An 18,570-nucleotide genomic window follows, 5' to 3' on the forward strand; every position below is an offset into this window, starting at 1 on the left:
GGAGGTAAGGACCTGGGTGGGAGAAGGAAGGGGGAGGGGAAAAGACCAAGATCAGGTATTGGAGTGAGGGAACAGGAGTGAAGCCCTAAAGGCCAGCAGAAAGAATGGAAATAGGCAACCTTGGGAGGTGGGAGCGGGGCCCTCTAGAATGAACCAGAGACCTGGGAGATGAGACACTCTCAGGACTCAAAGGAAGAAACCTTAAATGAAATGCCCAACAGTGGGCAGAGGGAACTTGTAGAGTCCACCTCTTATAGAAAGACAGAGCATCGGGTAGATGGATGGGATGTGATGCCATCACATAGTCAAAAACTCTGACCCAGGATTGTTCCTGTCTAAAAGAACTGCAGGGACAAAAATGGAAAAGTGACTGGCCCAAATTGGGATCCATCTCAAGAGAAGGCTCCAAGGCCTGACACTATTACTGATGCTATGGTGTGCTTACAAAGAGGGGCCTAGCAAAGCTGCCTTCCAAGAGGTCCAACAAGCAGCTGAGACAGAAGCAGATACTTACACCCAACCAGTGGACTGAAGTCAGGGACCCCTGTGATTGAATCAGGGAAAGGCTGGAAAAAGTGGAGGAGGAGGGCAACCCCATAGGAAGACCAGCAGTCTCAACTAACCTGGACCCCCAAGATCTCTCAGACACTGAGCCACAATACACTAGCTGGTACAAGCCTCCCCGCCCCTGCCCCAACACAACTGGTTTGGCCTCAGTGAGAGAAGATGCATCTAACTCTAGAGGGACTTGAGGCCCCAGGGAGTGGGAAGGCCTGGTGGGGGACATAAGGGGGAAACATTCTCTTGGAGATGAAGGAGGAGGAATGGGATGAGAAACTGTTGAAGGGTGGGCCAGGAGGGAGATAACAATTGGACTAAAGATTAAAGATAATTTTAAAAAAGAAAGAGCATGTTTTAAAAGCATGACAACAAAACAAAAACCCAAACTGCAGAAAGCCAATGATTGCCAGTCAAACACTATTTTATATCTGTGCTCAGAAAAACCTAAGGTTTTCTATTTTAATGAAAATTTGGAAACATACACAAAAAGAAAGGGGTGGGAGTTAAGGAAATCAGGAGCCAGCTTCCCAAGCATTAGAACAGGATTTTGGACTGCTCAGAAAGCACGTGAGGAGTTTGGGATGACTGTATACCTGTAAGCCCAGCAATAGTACAGCCAGAAAAGACGGGCCTGTCCTTGCAAGCTAGGTCTACCTGGGAAAGATTTCTGCCACCCACAGAGTTGTTCTGTGACATTTAGAGGCACACTGGGCACATGCACACATGGGTACTCACATATAAATAAAGGAGAAATCACTGCAAACTCTGCTACTAAGGTGAAGTACTTTTTTCATTAACACTTTACTGTTAATGAAAAAAATTTTTCTTAGAAATCACTGTATAATAAATTTTGTATTCTCATTTTGCCAATTAATAGTGCAAAACAAAACTGTTCTTAATATAACTATATATTCTCTAGACATAACTTTAATAGTATACCAATAACTACCCCTGGATAAAATTATGTTTTATTCTTACATCATTAGATATAAAAAGGAAAAGAAGCCATTTTACAAATGAAAATAACTCCTACTGGCACTACTCTTTAAGAACACAGCAGGGAAGGTTTATTTCCCCATTGACATTGTATATCTAGTTAATATGATTACTGTCATCCATCAGAATCCAAAGTTATATAGAAAGCACTGACTCAGAAAACACTGCTATCAAACAACACTCTTGGAATTGAAAAATGATTACTGAAAACATCCTTATGGTAACATTACTCCTTTATATTGTGATTATTTTGACAACAGACCTTGGTTTATAAATTATGACACCCAATTAGAAGGAATGGTTACATTTATATGAAATAATTACCATTAATGAAAATAAATAGTATGGCAATGATTCACTAGAATTTAATTTCATACACCATTATGGAACTCATTAAGACAAAAATTAAACCACAAAATTTAGATCTTGTTCCAAGTAGAAATTTACTTTTTCAGAGATAATATGCGAGCATGTCTTTGGAGCATTGCATGTTCATTTCAGAATAACCGTTCTAAAGATGTATAACCACCTCATTGACAGAATAATGTAATGTGCCAATTTTGTTTTCTTTTTGGAGACTTAATCATACTTATTTGGTTCTTAGTGCCATGATTAGTAAAGGTGAAAAAATAATTACAATTATACTACTCTCAGATGATGCCCTTAAATAATAAATGAGTTAGGAGTCAGTGAGTAACAAATGTACAGGCAAGTTCCTTCAAAACTAACAGTGATTTTGAAGACAATAGGAGAAAAGGTCATCAAGTACTTATAAAAATGACCTAAAATATTTTAAAATATATATCATAGTAAGTTTTATATGACCCCCAAAACTTATCTTAAAGAATGGCTAGTCTTTTAAATTTTAAAATTCTTCCATAATATGCAAAATATGATACAATGTAATGTAAAGCTAGAATGAGTACACTTTGAGAGAATTAAAATATTTTACTTATGAGATTCCTTATATAACATTTCAGCTACAGAGAATGCAGCTAAAACTCACAAAAGGCCTCAATGAAACAAAGAGAGTTTCAATGTTTGCAGGCCTGCTTGCTTACTCAAATTACTTTTGAGAACTTCTTTAGAATTTCTCTTACTACAATATCGTTATATCTTTTGCTTTGAATTTCTCATTTTCTTTGATATTTTTCTTTTGGAGTATGTATATGTGTGTATACATATGTGTCTGAATGTTTATGGAGAGAAGAAAAGGGACTCTTGAGTCCTGGGCTTTTTTGAGCTGGTGTTAGGGTCAGGAAACCCAACCCGCATGATGGAGCAGCAAGCTCTGGTAACTGCTGAGCACCTCTCCAGTACCACTTTTTGCAGGCTGTAATCCAGAGGCAAATTAGATGGGAAGCAAAACCGAAGGAGACAGGCATGAGAGCAACAGGTACTGATGTGACTATTCCCGAATTAAAATAAGTACAATGTCTCTTTTTTATTTTTTATTCTTTTGATACAAGGTCTGCTACATCCCAGAGAAGCATCATAACTCTGATCCTCCTGCCCCAACTTCCTCAATGCTACAATTATAAATGTGGACCTCTACATCCAGTTTGCATCATACTGGGAATGGAACCTAGAGCCTCATGCAGGCTAGCACTATATCATCCGAGGTATGTCCCTAGCCTAACCCCAACATTTTTTTTTTAAGAATGTCAGTTATCTGCAAGAAAGTGCTAAGTATATTGGCGTGGTTTGGGTCCTGAGTCTACCAAATGTCTACATGCTAAGGGTGATAAACAGACTGGCATTAAGGGAGGAGGCAGCATCGTTAGCTCTAAGACAGAGGGGTTCTTGAGTCCTAAGAGGTATGACCTTAAGAAGGGTGTTTGCGAGCCCAGACCCCGTGTCCTCCTTTTGCTCCCTGGTTCCTGATGAGTGGGCTGCTTTGTTCTACCAAAAATGCTTGCCCTGGTGTGTTGTTTCATTGCCAGCCTCCAGCTGACCACTGTAAGGCAAGATAAATGTATCCTAATTCAAGGCTGATCATGTCAGGCATTTTTCCTATACTGACTGAAAGATGACCAACAAATATTTCATACATTCAGTGTTAATTCCTGTTCACAATATGTCACTTGCTGATCCAGGTGTTCAAACTAAAACAACAAAAACCACAATTTAGCAAGACAAACCAAAGAAATCTTACTATTTTGAAGCTTATATAAAATCCAAAACAGAAGACAAAAAATAAACATGTAAAAACATTTAAAAAACAAATCACAATTGTCAGCTGATATTCATGACCACTCATGAAATACTTAACTGTTTCCATGTATTTTCTTTTAGTAGTGACTGAATGTAGAGTTTCAGACATGCTAAGCAAATGTTCTATAACTGACCCGCATCTCCAGCTCTTGGCAATGCTGCTACCCGAGCTTTGCAGGTGGGTAGGATGAAAGAAATGCATCCCTGTGCTTAAGTTGACTATTCTCTTCCAGTAAAATAGAAAAAAAATATGTAGTTATGATGCTACAAGTTAGCTAAACTGGGATTAGCTGAACTTTCTAACTCAAAGTTTTGTGTGTGGTTTTGGTCTTATTTTTACTTATGTGTATATGTGTGTATATATCTTGTGAGGGTATGTGATCACATTAGTATAGGTGCCTGTAGAGTCCAGAAGAGACCATCATAGTCTGTGGAATTGCAATTATAGGATGTTGAGAGCCATTTTGCTTGGATCCTGGGAGCCAACTTCAGATCCTATGTAAGAGCAGTTTGTGCTCTTGCCCACGGAGCCATCTTATCAGCCTGTTTGTTTTAAGACAGGGTCTCACTGTATAAGTCATTTGGCCTTAAATTACAATCCTCTTGACTCAGCCTCCCAAGTGCTAGGATTGTAGGCATGAGCTACCATGAATTCCTAGCTGCAAAATGACATTTTTTAATAATCAAAATTTTCTTTAGAACATTTTATCAGCATTAAAAATTATGTATTTATCTGAATGATTATGTCATCATTCATTTCCTCAACTGTTATCTACACTACCACAAGAGCAGAGCCCAGATCCGCTTTTGTTTAAGATTATATACCATTTCATAATTATATACTATTGCCATGTTATCATCAAATATGTATAGATTATATTTGAAACATATATATATATATAAACATACACATATATACAGTAATATAGTCATGGCAATAAGCATAGTTTAGATAAGCAAAAATGAATATAGTCATGGCAAAAAGCATAGTTTAGATAAGCAAAATGACATAGAAAATATATTAGCCTGAAAACAATATTCATTCATCATTTTATGAGTCAACTTGTAGTTGACTTTCACTGTGATCCTCAAATCAGGATTCTTGTAAATGAAACTATCATAGTTGCCATATACAACCAGCAAGTCTTATATTCCAATTAAGCCTCAATGACTCAAAAATTAAGTAAAACCAGTGGAAAACTATTTTCATGATAGAACCAGGGATAAATGACAGCATAAAGAAGACGAGAAATATTTTAAACCATGCTTTCAATATAATAAGAAAAATTAAAGAAAAAAATTTTACTTAAGACTATCTCACCAATGAGAATGGAATGGCTATTTAATATAATTTTCATCAGGATATGCATTTTCCACTTTGCTATATTAGAAATTTCTTAATATAACTAATATGATTATTAATATAACTATCAATGTAAAATTATGGTGATATGTGCCAATCATCTGTGCCCACCTAGATTTAGGGTCTTTTTTTTTTGAAGTTATAATGAACTGGAGACCAAGGGAAAAAACTATACAAAACAGAAGTCATAGTAATAAGGCAGTACTTCCATAGCTAATACTATCCATGATATGAGGTTTAGAAACATCAAAATTCCTAGAAATGTACCTCCTCATGGAAAAGTTTTATAACTGCATTAATTCCATGAACTTTTTTGTCTAAAACTGTACCTATGATCCACTGACTGTACTATTGTAGTCATCAATGTAGAAAAAAATGGCTGTATTGAGTACTGATCAACAAAATCAAAATAAAATAAGCCAAGTTCAAAAAGCAAACTACTCAAGTGACACCTACCTTCTGGAAATGCCATTAGCCAGACATTTGTGGCTACAGGATTTAGAAGAGAGGGGTGATGAAGTTGGAGACAAGTTGAGAGGGGCAATCAAACTGTTAATGATCTCAGTCAACTGTGCACTCTATAAAGAAACAGTTAACACTTTAGTACAGCTAAGCATCATTACGATCCTGACCTCTGTCCTAAGAAGACTTACATACTGTATTGTATTTATTGATTTACACATACTGAAGCATTCTTACATCGCTAAAATGATGCCTATTTAGCCATAGTGTTTATTTTTAAAAATGTGTTCCCATTGGCCTATTTTCTCCATCAAGACCCACCTCACCTTATGACCAAATTACACATCTATGGGTTAATCTGCTCAGGATCTAAATGATCCAGTCACCTCTCAAGGATTGCGGTTATGACCTAGGGACTAATGCTGGATACATGTGACTTTTGGAGGAACATTTGATAGCTAAACCTTGCCAAGCAGTTTAGGAAGCAAACATGTAGAGTTACTTCATAAAGCAGGGACTCTGCTTACCTGTCTCTCTATGTTTCGAAGAAGTAACGTAGGGCTGCTTGGTGACATCTCAAAATCGTGTTCTGGTAAAGACTCTTCACTCCTCTGGGGAACCTGAGAATTCACTGAAGTGTTTAATGAAACTGCTTGGTTTGAAAACTGTATTTGTTTTTTCAAAATGTCTTTTGGAAGCTGACATTCTTCTAAGATCACTATCCCCTAGGGGGTAAAAAACAATAAAAGTGATCACATCCTACTATCCTCGTAGGAAACATAAGATGAAGAATTGAAAATATAGCTTATATGTCTTAAAAAGCTGGCTGATTGGGGTAGGAGAGGTGGCTCAGCAGTAAAGAGTGTGTGCTGCTTATTCTTTCAGAGGAACTAGTTTGGATCCCAGCACCTGTGTCAGTCTCCAACCATGGGCAGTCTCCAACTCCACAACTCTAGCTCCAGGGCATCCAACAGACTCTTGTGGCCTATGTGTGTGGCACGCGCACACACACGCACGCACACAGACACACACACACACACACACACACACACACACACGCACACACGAAAAAATTTAAAAACAGTTTATTTTATATCCTGTGTGATTAGATTTCTAAGGAAAGATGGTGAACTGAAAACTGCCTCTATGTGTCTATGCCATAGTTATACAAAAGTGTCAAGATTTTAAAAAAATAAATAAGTAAATAAATAAAAGGCCTTAATCCAAAGAAAAAAGAAAGAAAAAAGCTTTGGAAATCCACCAAAAAAATAACAGAGAAACAAGTAATAGACTGAAAAAAAGAAAGATGAGCCAAACAGAGTTTTACCTACCCACCTGCAGAGGGGAGGAAAAAGGAAAAAAGGGGGCTACAACAAAAAATAGAGCTGGGGATTGAATGTACAGGAGTATTCAAATAACCAAAAAGACACCCCGAAACTAGAAGAGATATCCAAGCCAACAGTGAGCACAAAAAGACACAAAACCAAAAATCTAATATAACAACTCCAAAACAAAATTAACTATCAAATCTACTAAATTTAAAACCTACTGGGCAGTGGTGGCACACACCTTTAATTGGGAGGCAGAGGCAGGCGGATTTCTGAGTTTAAGGGCAGCCTGGTCTACAGAGTGAGTTCTAGGACAGGCAGGGCTATTCAGAGAACCACTGTCTTGGGAAAAAAAAAAAAACTAAAAAAAAAACTAAAAAAGATAAACTTTAGATTAAGACCTAAAAACGATCAATGACCTCAAAGAGGACTCAGAAAAGATAAATGAAGTAAGGAAATCAATACTGTCTACGAGAAAAGATAGCAACATAAAAAAAGTCATGTGAAAATCAATAGAGTAAGCCAGGCAGTGGTGGCGTATGCCTTTAATCCCAGCACTTGGGAAGCAGAGGCAGGTGGATTTCTGAGTTCAAGGCCAACCTGGTCTACAGAGTGAGTTCCAGGACAGCCAGGGATATACAGAGAAACCCTGTCTCGAAAAACCAAAATAAATAAATAAATAAATAAATAAATAATAAAATTAAAATTAAAAAAAAAGAAAATCAATAGAGTAGAGGAGAAAATCAGCACAATAATTAATATTTTTGAGAAAAGAAAAAAATGTTAGAAATAAAAGGCACATAAAAGCAAATACTTAAGAATTATAAAAGCAAGCAGTACTACACACAGCAGTGGTTTGTGATCCTACCTTTGTCTTCCATTTTTATTTAAGAGATCAATATTAAAAGAATTATTAATTTTTGTTTTCTTGAATGAAAGACATAAATCTTGGATTTTGAAAGAGAATTTTTATATGCTGTTAAAGTTGTATTATTATAAATTCAAATTAGAATGCTGAAATTTTGTAAGGTTAGAGGCAATCTCAAGTAGTAACTACAAAGAAAATAACTATACTATATACACAAAACAGAGAGAAGAACTTTCAACACATATATCTATATTTTAATGTAAATCCAGGCATGGTGCTGCTGCAAATCTTTAACTCACAATACTTAGGAGACAATGTAGGAGAAGGTCTGTAAATTTAAAGCCAACCTGATCTACATATCAACTTCCAGACCAGACAGTGCTTCATAGTGAAGCTTTGTCCCAGAATAAAATGAAGTACAAAATATGATTAAGATAAGTAAATAGATAGATAGATAGATAGATAGATAGATAGATAGATAGATAGATAGGCAGGCAGACCAGCCGGCCAGCCAGCAATAGTGCAAACAGTGAGTTACAAAAAAACTTTTATAACATTCAGAAACCAAACAGCAAGATGTCCGAAGTGAATCCTTATAATAAATTAATTATAAATGGATTAAATCCTCCAATCAAAAGTCAGTAATTAGCAGAAGTGGATGAAAATATGTATCAATGTGAACCTGTCTAGTCTTAACCCAATGATATAATAAACTGAAATTGACTAAAAAAAAAATATTCCATGCTAATAGCAACCAAAAGAGAATAAGGTGGCAATACTGAAGCCAGAAAGAAAAATGTGGCTACACTTAACCCAGACAGTAGAGTTATTAACAGTCATAAGCATTTATACAGATAGTAACTGACCAAAATAGACAAAGGAAAACCCAATAGAAGTAAAGAAGTACTTCCCCAGTAATAACTCATACTTGAAGATAAGTAAATAAACACAGCACATAAAACAAGGAACTAAATGAGTTTAGCAGACATATGTAGAACTATTCAACAGAACCATATACACTGTACATTTTCCAGAAAAGACCATATATTGAGCCACATGAATTAAAGCTCTAAATAAGAATAAAAAATTTTAAAATTTCAATACAAATATGTAAAGAAGTAAAACCATCTCTTTTGCAGATGATCTATATTAGAGATACCAAAAAGTCTATTATAAAATTTCTAGAAATGATAAAATTCAGCAACATGGCAAGACACACCTCAACTTGCACAAATACATGAACAAACATACAGAGAAGATCATGGACACACTCCCAATCACAATAGCCTCACAGAATATATAGGAGTAAGCTAAGGCAAGGAAATGAAAACTATATACCATTCTATAATGAAAACTTTATACCACTGGAAAAAAAGATATAGACAATAGAAAATGGGAAGACACCCTTGCTTGTGGGTTGTTAGTACTAATTTTGTAAAAATGACAAATCTGCAAAAATATATTTACAGATTCAGTGCAATCCAGATCAAAATCCCAATCTCATTTGTCTCAGAAACAGAAAACATTCTAAACTTCATATGGAATCACAAAGATCCCAGCCAGTCAGAACAATTCCAAACAAAAGAGGAACAGTGCTGCTGGGAGTACAATTCCAGATTTGAGGTCATTTCACAGCCCCAGTAAGAAACACAACATATGGGCACAAAAACAGACATGGGGGCAATGGAGCAAAATGCAAAGACCCAAACATGAGCACACCTAACTTCAGCTACTTAATATTGGACAAAGAGAATAAAAACACACACTTTCCTCAAATAGTTCTGAGGAAATTGGATGACCACCTGCAGAAGAATGAAATTAGACTCATTTTTTATCATCTTGCTTGAAAACTTTAAGTGGATCAAAGACCAAACCTGAGATTCAAAACTCCAAAACTATTAGAAGAAAACACAGGGAGTGCCGGACATGGTTAGGGTAGGAAAGGACTTCCTGAAGAGGGCTCTATTTTCCCCAAGAAGCAAGGCGTCAATTGTTAAGTGAGCTTTCACACAGTGCAAGGCCTCTGCACAGCTAAGGAACAGCCCAGGTGAAGGGAAGACACGGAATGGGAGAGAATCTTCCCCAGCTATACATCTGACAGGCCTATCCACATCATCTAAAGACCTAAAAAATACAGAGTCAAAAGAATTGCCTATTCAAAAATGGGCCTGGGACATGATTGGAGAGTTTTCAAAAAGAAGGAAAAAATTACTAAGTAATATCTCAAAAACAGTTCATCATCCATAGCAATTGGGGAAATCTAAATCAAAACTTTGTGATTTCTTCTGAACCCAGTGAGAATGGCAAGGATCAACAAACAACCCACATCCAATGCTGGAAGAGATGCAGGGAAAACGACTCTTGTTTAGTGCTGTGGGTATTGCAAATGGGTGCAGGGACTGTTGAAATCGTTGAGAGAACTCTCAAACGGTTAAAAATAAATCTACTGTATGACCTGGCTGGACTGCCCTTTGGCATATGCCCAGAGGGCTCAACATCCTCCTCCACAGAAACTTGTTCAGCTGTGATCAGTTCTATTCTACTCATGATAACTAGGAAATGGAAACAAAACATAAACCAAAACCTGGAAGATATACTCCTTGATTCTAAAATGATATAATAGCAGTCTAAACATAGACAGACATACAGAGCAATAGAACAAAGAACAGAGAAATAAAACATTTGCATATATGGTCAGATGAGTTTTGAGAATAGAGTCAAAAACATTCAACAAAAAAAGCAAAGTATGAACTTTCAGCTAATGCCCCTGGGAAAACTGGAGATGTACACGCAAAAGAACTAACTCCACATACCAAAATGAACTCAAAATGGACCAAATACCTCACTAGAAGACCCTTGAAGAAAATATAAGAACACAATAAACAAAGTAAAAAGACAACAAACAAAAGAATAAAGATATGAAAATCACATACTATGTAAGCTATTATTAACTCCTTAAAATACAGCAACAAAAAAAAAAAATCAGAAATACGCAAAAGGCCTGATTTATAGAGAGTTCTCCAGAGAACATATACAAATAACCAATAAACATAAAAACATGCTAAACACCATCAATATTAGGAAAATGTAAACTGAAATTGAGAAGAGATACTACCTGACATTCAGTATTATTATCACTTAAAGAAATAAGCAAAAAAAAACAAAATATTGGCCACAATTTAGAGAAATTGGAACTATTGTATGCTATAGTTCATTAAAATTTAAAATAGAATTATCATACAATCTTCTAATTCCATTCTGGATGTATAACCAAAAGAATTTTTTTTTTTTTTGGCTTGTTTGTTTCTCAGAAAGAATCACACTATTGAGCCCTGGCTGGCCTGGAACTCACTAAATAGGCAGGGAGACCCTTGTACTCAAAGAAAGCCACTTGCCTTCCTTTCCCATGTGCTATGATGAAAGGCATGCATCCTGTTCCACTGAAAAGAGTGCTTTGAAGAGATAATTTTTTCACTCTATTCACAGCACACTGACAACAGCTAAAATGTGAAACAATTTACATATCTATCATTGGATCAATGGATAAACAAAATGTGATAAATCTTAAATGTTGCAGATTGCTTTTTTCTTTTGTTCCTAGCCCCTTCTTTTCAGAGTTTTGAAATGGCTTTTGAATAAAGATTCATAATTCAGTTATCAAAAAAAAAAAAAAAAAAAAAAAAAAAAAAAAAAAAAAAAAACAAAATGTGATAAATGTACAACTATTCAGCTTTCAAAAAGGAAATTAAAGTGTATACTTCAATGTCCATAAAATAGAAGGACTACAGGCTAAAAAATAAGCTAGTCACAAAAAAGCTAGGTATTATTATGTTTCCACTATAAACGGACATGGTTATTATTAAGGTTATGGAGACAGAAGATTGGATAGTCATTGTTTAATAGGTATAGTTTTCAGTCTTAAAAGAGACCAGGCAGGCAGTGATGCATGCCTTAACCGTAGTACTCTGAAGGCAGAGGCAGGCAGATCTCTATGAATTCAGGCCAACCTGATCTACAAAGTGTGTTCCAGGTCAGCCAAGGCTACATGAAGAAAAACAAGGTGGAAAAAAGAAAATAAATAAAAAGAAAATGGATGCCTGATATTATTAAATTACTTAATACTATTATGTTGTACACATAAAAATGAATATGTTGACAAATTGTGTTTTATATATATATATATTTGACATTAAAATTGTTTTAAAATGTTTATTCTATTAACTTAAACTCAATGTTCTTAATTGTTTAAAAGTATCATCAAATGATCTTAATATATAATATATATGTATACACACATATATAAGCTTAAGAAAAACATTAATTTTAAGAAATTAATATCTGAATATCTTAAACTAGCTACTTTCATGAAACTCAATCAATTTATACGAAAAATTATACAGGTTAAGAATTTTAACAAAAAACAAACAATATTAACAATACCTTGGAGGCACGAATCTGCCTGTGGATATCTGTTAGCTGCTGGATTTTGTATTCCAGCTCTGAAATCTGAGCTTGAAGCCAAGTCCATCGGCTGCCAACTTGCGCTCTGTCTACAAGCCACTTCCATTCAGTACTAGAGTTGCTGGGAACAAAACAAACACTGTTAGTCAAAGCACAAAATCAGTCAGATTTTCAGAGTGCTAATAATTTTCTTGACTAGTTTCATAAAACGTAATTCTTTTAGAAGACATGTACACTATCATCAAGGGAAAATGGCAGACTGATTTCTTATCAAAGGAAATTTGATTCCTTATCTTTCTACCACGCCAATACTTGGCTTTCGTCAATATTATGTACCCAACAGTAGAATAATCCCCCTGTAATTTGATATGCTACTCATGCTAAGGGCTTGCATGGGGAATGGACCAGTAAGGAAAAGGAAACAAAAATGACAACTCCAACATCCTGTAACATCTGTTCTGTGAGGATTTTACATGTAAAAGCGTTTGTCAAGTATTCCATAACCAATTTGAACTATACCTAAATTCACTTAATAAAATCTAGTGTAATTGACTGAACTGTAATTTTTACTTGGTAGTCTATAAATATCACTATATCACTAAAATTCACTTTATAGAGATAATATTTAGTAGTACTAAATGCCTATCATGAAGTTTGGAGTGTAAAGCAAGAGCCATACCAAACATAACTTGTACAGGTGAGATTACTGATGTAGTATAAAATGGAAGCTACTTAGAAAGTACTAACAAAATGATTTCCCCAAGCAGTGTTGCTACTAAAACCATGAGACATGACAAGAAACAAGAAAGATATCACTGGTGTACAAATTGTAGTCTCCCATGTGCTACTATTTGATATATAACATCTTTGTACTAAAGTTGGAGCCATGTGACTACTACCAGTCAACAGGCTCTGAGCAAAATAGACTACCATTTCATATACCCAAGGACCTTGAAGTCCACTGACACAGACAGAATACCATACTGGCTAGTAGAGGATATCCCAAACCATATTCTAGGTCTCTACTATGTTAAAGCAGTGAAATTATGAGCTTATTACTGAATATAACCTATTCTGACTGAAACATCTGAAAATAGTTTGGATTGACAAGAGAAGATAAATAAGATGAAGTGGGTCAAGTCATTTAAAATTTAGAATTAGAGAAGATCATTATGGAAGAGACAATAAGGAAAGCAAAGGTCATTTTTCAAGTTCTATCATTACATTTTGCTTCAGTTAGAAAATTTCCTTATTATTTCCATATTTGTTTGACTTGAATATGAAGTTGATAACAAACAATATAAAAAAATTCATTTCTTAATACAATACTTATGAGAAAGATACTGTCACAGAAGTTAATACCAAAACTCATTTTTATTTTTACAAATTGTATCAAATTATAGTAACACACATTACAATACTAGACTAAATTTAAATGAACCAAATCATGCTGAAGCTTTGTGATGCATGGAATGCATTTGTTATAATGGATAATTTATCCTGCACTTTACTAGAAATAATTAAAAGCCTGTTTGCTGAATGTAAAGGGGTTAAACAAGCCTTTTCATCTGAAGAGTTCCCTTGCTTAGAAAAATGTTTTTCACCTGACGAAGACAGATGCACATACAGCCAACCATTGGACTGAGCCTGGGGAACCCAATGAAGAGTTTGGGGAAGGTAGGTACTGAAGGAAATTGCAACCCCATAGGAAGAACAGCAGTATCAACTAACTGGACCCCTCAGAGCTCCCAGGGACTAAACCATCAACCAAAGAGTATACATGGGCCTGCTACATACGTAGCAGAGGACTGCCTTATCTGGCATCAGTGAGAGGGGAGGCGCTTGGCCCTGTGGAGGCTTGATGCCCAGCAAAGAGACATGCTAGAGGTGTGAGGTGGGAGTAAGTGGGTGGGTTGGGGAGCACATTCTTAGAGGCAAAGGGGTGGGGCATGGGTGGGGCATTTGTGGAAGGGAGACCTGGAAGGGGGATAAGATCTGAAATGTAAACAAAATGATTAATAAAACAAAAACATAAACATGTTTTTCTTTAAAATACTGTTGCAAATGTAACAGATAACAGGTAAGTTTATAGTCAACTTTTTTAAGATAGTTGAATTTAAAATCAAAATATGGCTTATATAAACAACATATATAATCAATGATGTAACTATAGAGTAGATCAACTAGAGTATAGATTAGGTGTATTAGAGAACATACAATTTGAGCCATATATAGTTGGTATATAAGTTAGGGCTGCTAAATCTCTAAGAACAATGGCTCTCTGCATCTCAGTGGTGTGCAAAACTGAGCACAGACTACCAGCTGCTAGCCATTGTCGGTGGACTTCCTATCTCAAACGAAGAGCAAGGCAAGGGCATCTGTACATGGACACCACTTGGGCTGTATAAAAACAGTACATCTTCCAAAGGGAGGCCTATGCCTTACATTTCCATCCTTGCTTGCTTATAGGCAACATTAAACTTGTTGGTGGAAATACTAAAAGGTTCTTTTCTTAAAATTATGGACGTGTTTGCGGCATGTATGCATGCACACCATGTACACACTCAGTGGCATAGGAACTAGTTCATGGGCTCCAGAACTGGACTTAGAGGTGGGTGCTGAGGGAAAAAAACCTGGGCCCTCTACAAAAGCAGCATGTGCTCTTAACCACTGTGCCAGCTCCTCAGTTCCAGCCTTAACACTTGAACCTAGAGTCTAGATTTTTGTCTTTGAAATGTAGTTACTGAAATAAGAGCTTTCCAGAATTACATCTTAGATTGCCAAGTCTTAAAGAGAGACATTCATATTTAATGTAATCTTTCCTTTAACACGGGTTTTGTTAGTTCATAATACAGCAAGTTGATGACTAATCAAGGAACAATGTCTAGTTGTAAGAAATGACTGTTAAAAAAAGATTTGTTCTAGAAAAATAAACTGGTCAACCTTCTCAACTGGTATTTGCTCACCTAGGAAAATCTTTCTACCCTAGAATTGGGTTCCTTTAGATCCGAGGTTAGCAAACTTTTTCTGTGATGACACATATAACAAATGCTTTAGGTTTTGTAGTCAGAGGATCTCCCTAACTATTCAACTCAGCCTTTGAAATATGAGAGTAGCTATAGGCCACACACACCACGGAGTGGCTGTGTTCCAATATAACTATTTTCAAGACAGGAAATAAATCCCATTTGGTTCATGGGTCTGCTTGCCAACACCTGCTAAAGATTATTTTCTCATATGCACCTTCTGCTTCCCAAAGGATTACGTGAAATTCCATTAATAACATGCCTGTGCAAATATCATGTCCACATTTAACTGGGATATCTTCCTGGTGTAACTTCTTTATTAAATCTAACTTGCTAGAAATATTTCATTCCCAGTCTATGCATGGCTAGATAGGCAAATGATAAATGACCTAAAGTATATGTGTCTATGTAACACTGCATTCTGAGGAGGGTTTGTTTCTGTCTTGAGACATGGCCTATGTATGTAGCATAGGCTGATATGTTATCAGTTATAAGTGGGTTTGATTTTTGTCACATTACTTTGATAATTTATTTAAAGTCTGAATGTTAATGTGTGTGCTCATGATCAAAATATTGTGGCAAATTCTATTTGATATTTATTTTGGATGTTTTGATGGTTACAGTGGAAGGAGCTATATTTCTGCTGCTTCCTTATATTTTTGTCTAGTGTCAGAATCAAGCTAACACTGGCCTCAGAGTGGAAGTGTTTTCCTCTTTTACCCTATAGGATTGGAATTATTTGCACAGCTGTTTGAAAAATAATCAGTGAAAATAGCTAGGCTGGAAATTATACCTGGAAAGATTATCAATTTAATGTTTCTAAATAATATAACATCTATCATGTTTTCTATTTCTTCTTTAGCAATATTCGATAAATTTTGTTATAAAATATAAGACTATTTGGTCCAAAGACTTTCACTGATCCACACATAATGACTCATAATATTCCCTTATTGTTTTACTAATACCTATAATAACTTTAGTTCTGGTTTTGGTCACTTTTTTCTAATCAGCCTAGATATATTTATCAACTCAGTTGGAACAAAGAAGACTTGTGGCTCGTTATTCCTTGATTTCTACATTTTTCTCCCTTTTTATTTCGTAGTTCATTTGCTATAGGTTTTAAAGATTTTTAAGTGGGCACAGACCAAAGATTTTATACCATTCTTTCCTATATATACATTCAGAGCCAAACAAATTCCTATGAGCATCACTTCAGTAATTTACTAAATGGAGTTAATAGCATAAATACACAAGGTATGCAATTTGTAATATATCCACCTAAAAACATTTCATTTCTTTGATGATTTTTTATCACCTATATTACTTAGAAATGTGTGCTTTACATATTCTACATCTGGAATGTTTACCATTTTCTATCAGTCCTTTTTTGTTCTATAGATATGAATTTAAGTCAAATATGGTTTTCCTTTACCTAAATATCTTGTAAAAATGTAGTTTGGCCACACTGTTGACTCACAGCTGACCACCTGCCTCTCCACTGGCTCTCCTACCAACACCCTGCAGAAATACTTCCACTCTCCACAATTCTTTGACAGATATGACCAGTGTCCTGCACACTGGCTCCTCCCCTCACTCAAGCTTATGCCAGAGACAGAATATTTGGTGCAGAAGCCCCAGCCTTAATGCCCAGGCAGCCAAGCACATCTTTTAGCCAATGCTGTAGCTATTACAATGTGAATAACAATAATTTGGAGAAGTCCTGAAGTAACAAAAGAAGGTGCCATTATTGCAAAGGCAATTGATTTAAAGGATAAATATAAAAAATATTAAATTTGTTCAAGATGTTACCAGTAACACAAATGAAGAGTATGTGGAAGACCTCAGCACTACTACTGTTTGGTCATGCTCTATTACTAAAGAAAGCTTTCAGAAGATCAGGGAAGGGGCTAATCCTGTGAAAATCAGAAGTGCCATGCTGGCTATTGATGTTATTAATTGCTGATCTTAAAAAGCAATATAAACCTGTAACAACCAGGGAAGAGATGTCTTAAATTGCTATAATTTCTGCAAATGGAAACAAAACAGTTGGAAATTTCAGTTTTGATTCAGTGACAAAGGTCCGGAAGTAAGTATCGTCACAGTGAAGGATGGAAAATACTGAAAAGAGAACTGTATTGAAGACAGGACATTGGATTGAGATATATTGTCCAATGTGTTATTAATACATCCAAAGGCTGAAAACGTAATATCCAAGATATGTTTCTATTAAGTGAAAAGAAAATTTCTAGTGTCCAGTCTGTTGTACCTACTTTTGAAGTTTCTTTGGTCACAATCACTGAAGATGTTTGGAGAAATTGTAAATATACTACTTTTGAATGGGATAAAAGTTGTGTTTCAAGTTGTAACAATCAAAGCTCCAGGGTTCCAGAAAATAGAAACAGCTTAAATACGTAGACTAGCCTAAAGGTTTGTCCATCCTCCTCTCTGGGGACTAGTTTTTGTGGTACTAGAAGGCAACATACACGCTTCCAAAGAATAGAGGTAATGACAACCCTACCCAGCCATCACACTTATGATCCATAATGACCGCAAAACATGATATCCCTAAAGGTATAATAGTTGTACACATACTTTGGCATTGACCAACAGCTCTATAATTGTACTTAAGACCCACTAAACAAGAGGGAAATCATCCATACCTGGTACTAGCAATGTAGTTAACTACCCAGGCCTAGAGAAACTATGCATCTTAAAAAAGAACCTACAACCACTCTACTGAACCAGCATAATCTGTAACTACATTCTAAGTATTGGTCCTCATACTCACAGATAAATGTAATCCTTGCCCCTCAGCAAGGAAACTTCTCTTTAAAACAGATAGATATCATTACAGAAAACCACAACATATCAAATTGCATAGTGGAATCCAGTCTCAATAAATTCATCTATAAAACAACTCCTGCTCCTAAGGCTCAGGGAACATTGCAGAAAAAGTTGGAAAAATTGTCAGAGGCATATGATCAGGGAGTCTGCTTTGAGGTTGTGTCTCCTAGTAATTTCAGCAGGTAAACCCATAAAATATCACCAACAGATGGCCTTACATGAGCTGAACAAGAACAACACAATAGACATGCCAAAATGGATAGGCCTCAACCATACACAAAGAACTACAGACAAGGCTGGGCACTGGTGGCGCATGCCTTTAATCCCAGCACTTGGGAGGCAGGGGCAGGTGGATTTCTGAGTTCGAGGCTAGCCTGGTCTATAGAGTGAGTTCCAGGATAGCCAGGGCTACTCAGAGAAACCCTGTCTCAAAAAAATCAAAAA

The 18,570-nt window shown here is 35.9% G+C and overlaps 1 protein-coding gene across 6 annotated transcripts in view; it reads right to left on the reverse strand.

Moving 5' to 3' along the window:
* Kansl1l (KAT8 regulatory NSL complex subunit 1 like) overlaps positions 1-18,570 on the reverse strand; it is a 101,548-nt gene that overhangs the window by 46,418 nt on the left and 36,560 nt on the right. For 4 of the 6 annotated variants that reach the window (XM_031367805.1, XM_031367802.1, XM_031367807.1 and 1 more), the window contains exons 3-5: positions 12,233-12,374; positions 6,124-6,321; positions 5,591-5,712 (exon numbers count right to left, since the gene is read on the reverse strand). In XM_031367805.1, the coding sequence (XP_031223665.1) occupies positions 5,591-5,712; positions 6,124-6,321; positions 12,233-12,374 (462 nt within the window). The remainder of the gene's footprint in view (positions 1-5,590; positions 5,713-6,123; positions 6,322-12,232; positions 12,375-18,570) is intronic. The other 2 variants (XM_031367808.1, XM_031367806.1) reach the window with 1 other exon arrangement.

The sequence above is a fragment of the Mastomys coucha genome, unplaced genomic scaffold (assembly GCF_008632895.1).
Source record: "Mastomys coucha isolate ucsf_1 unplaced genomic scaffold, UCSF_Mcou_1 pScaffold14, whole genome shotgun sequence".
In the NCBI taxonomy this organism is placed as follows: domain Eukaryota; kingdom Metazoa; phylum Chordata; class Mammalia; order Rodentia; family Muridae; genus Mastomys; species Mastomys coucha.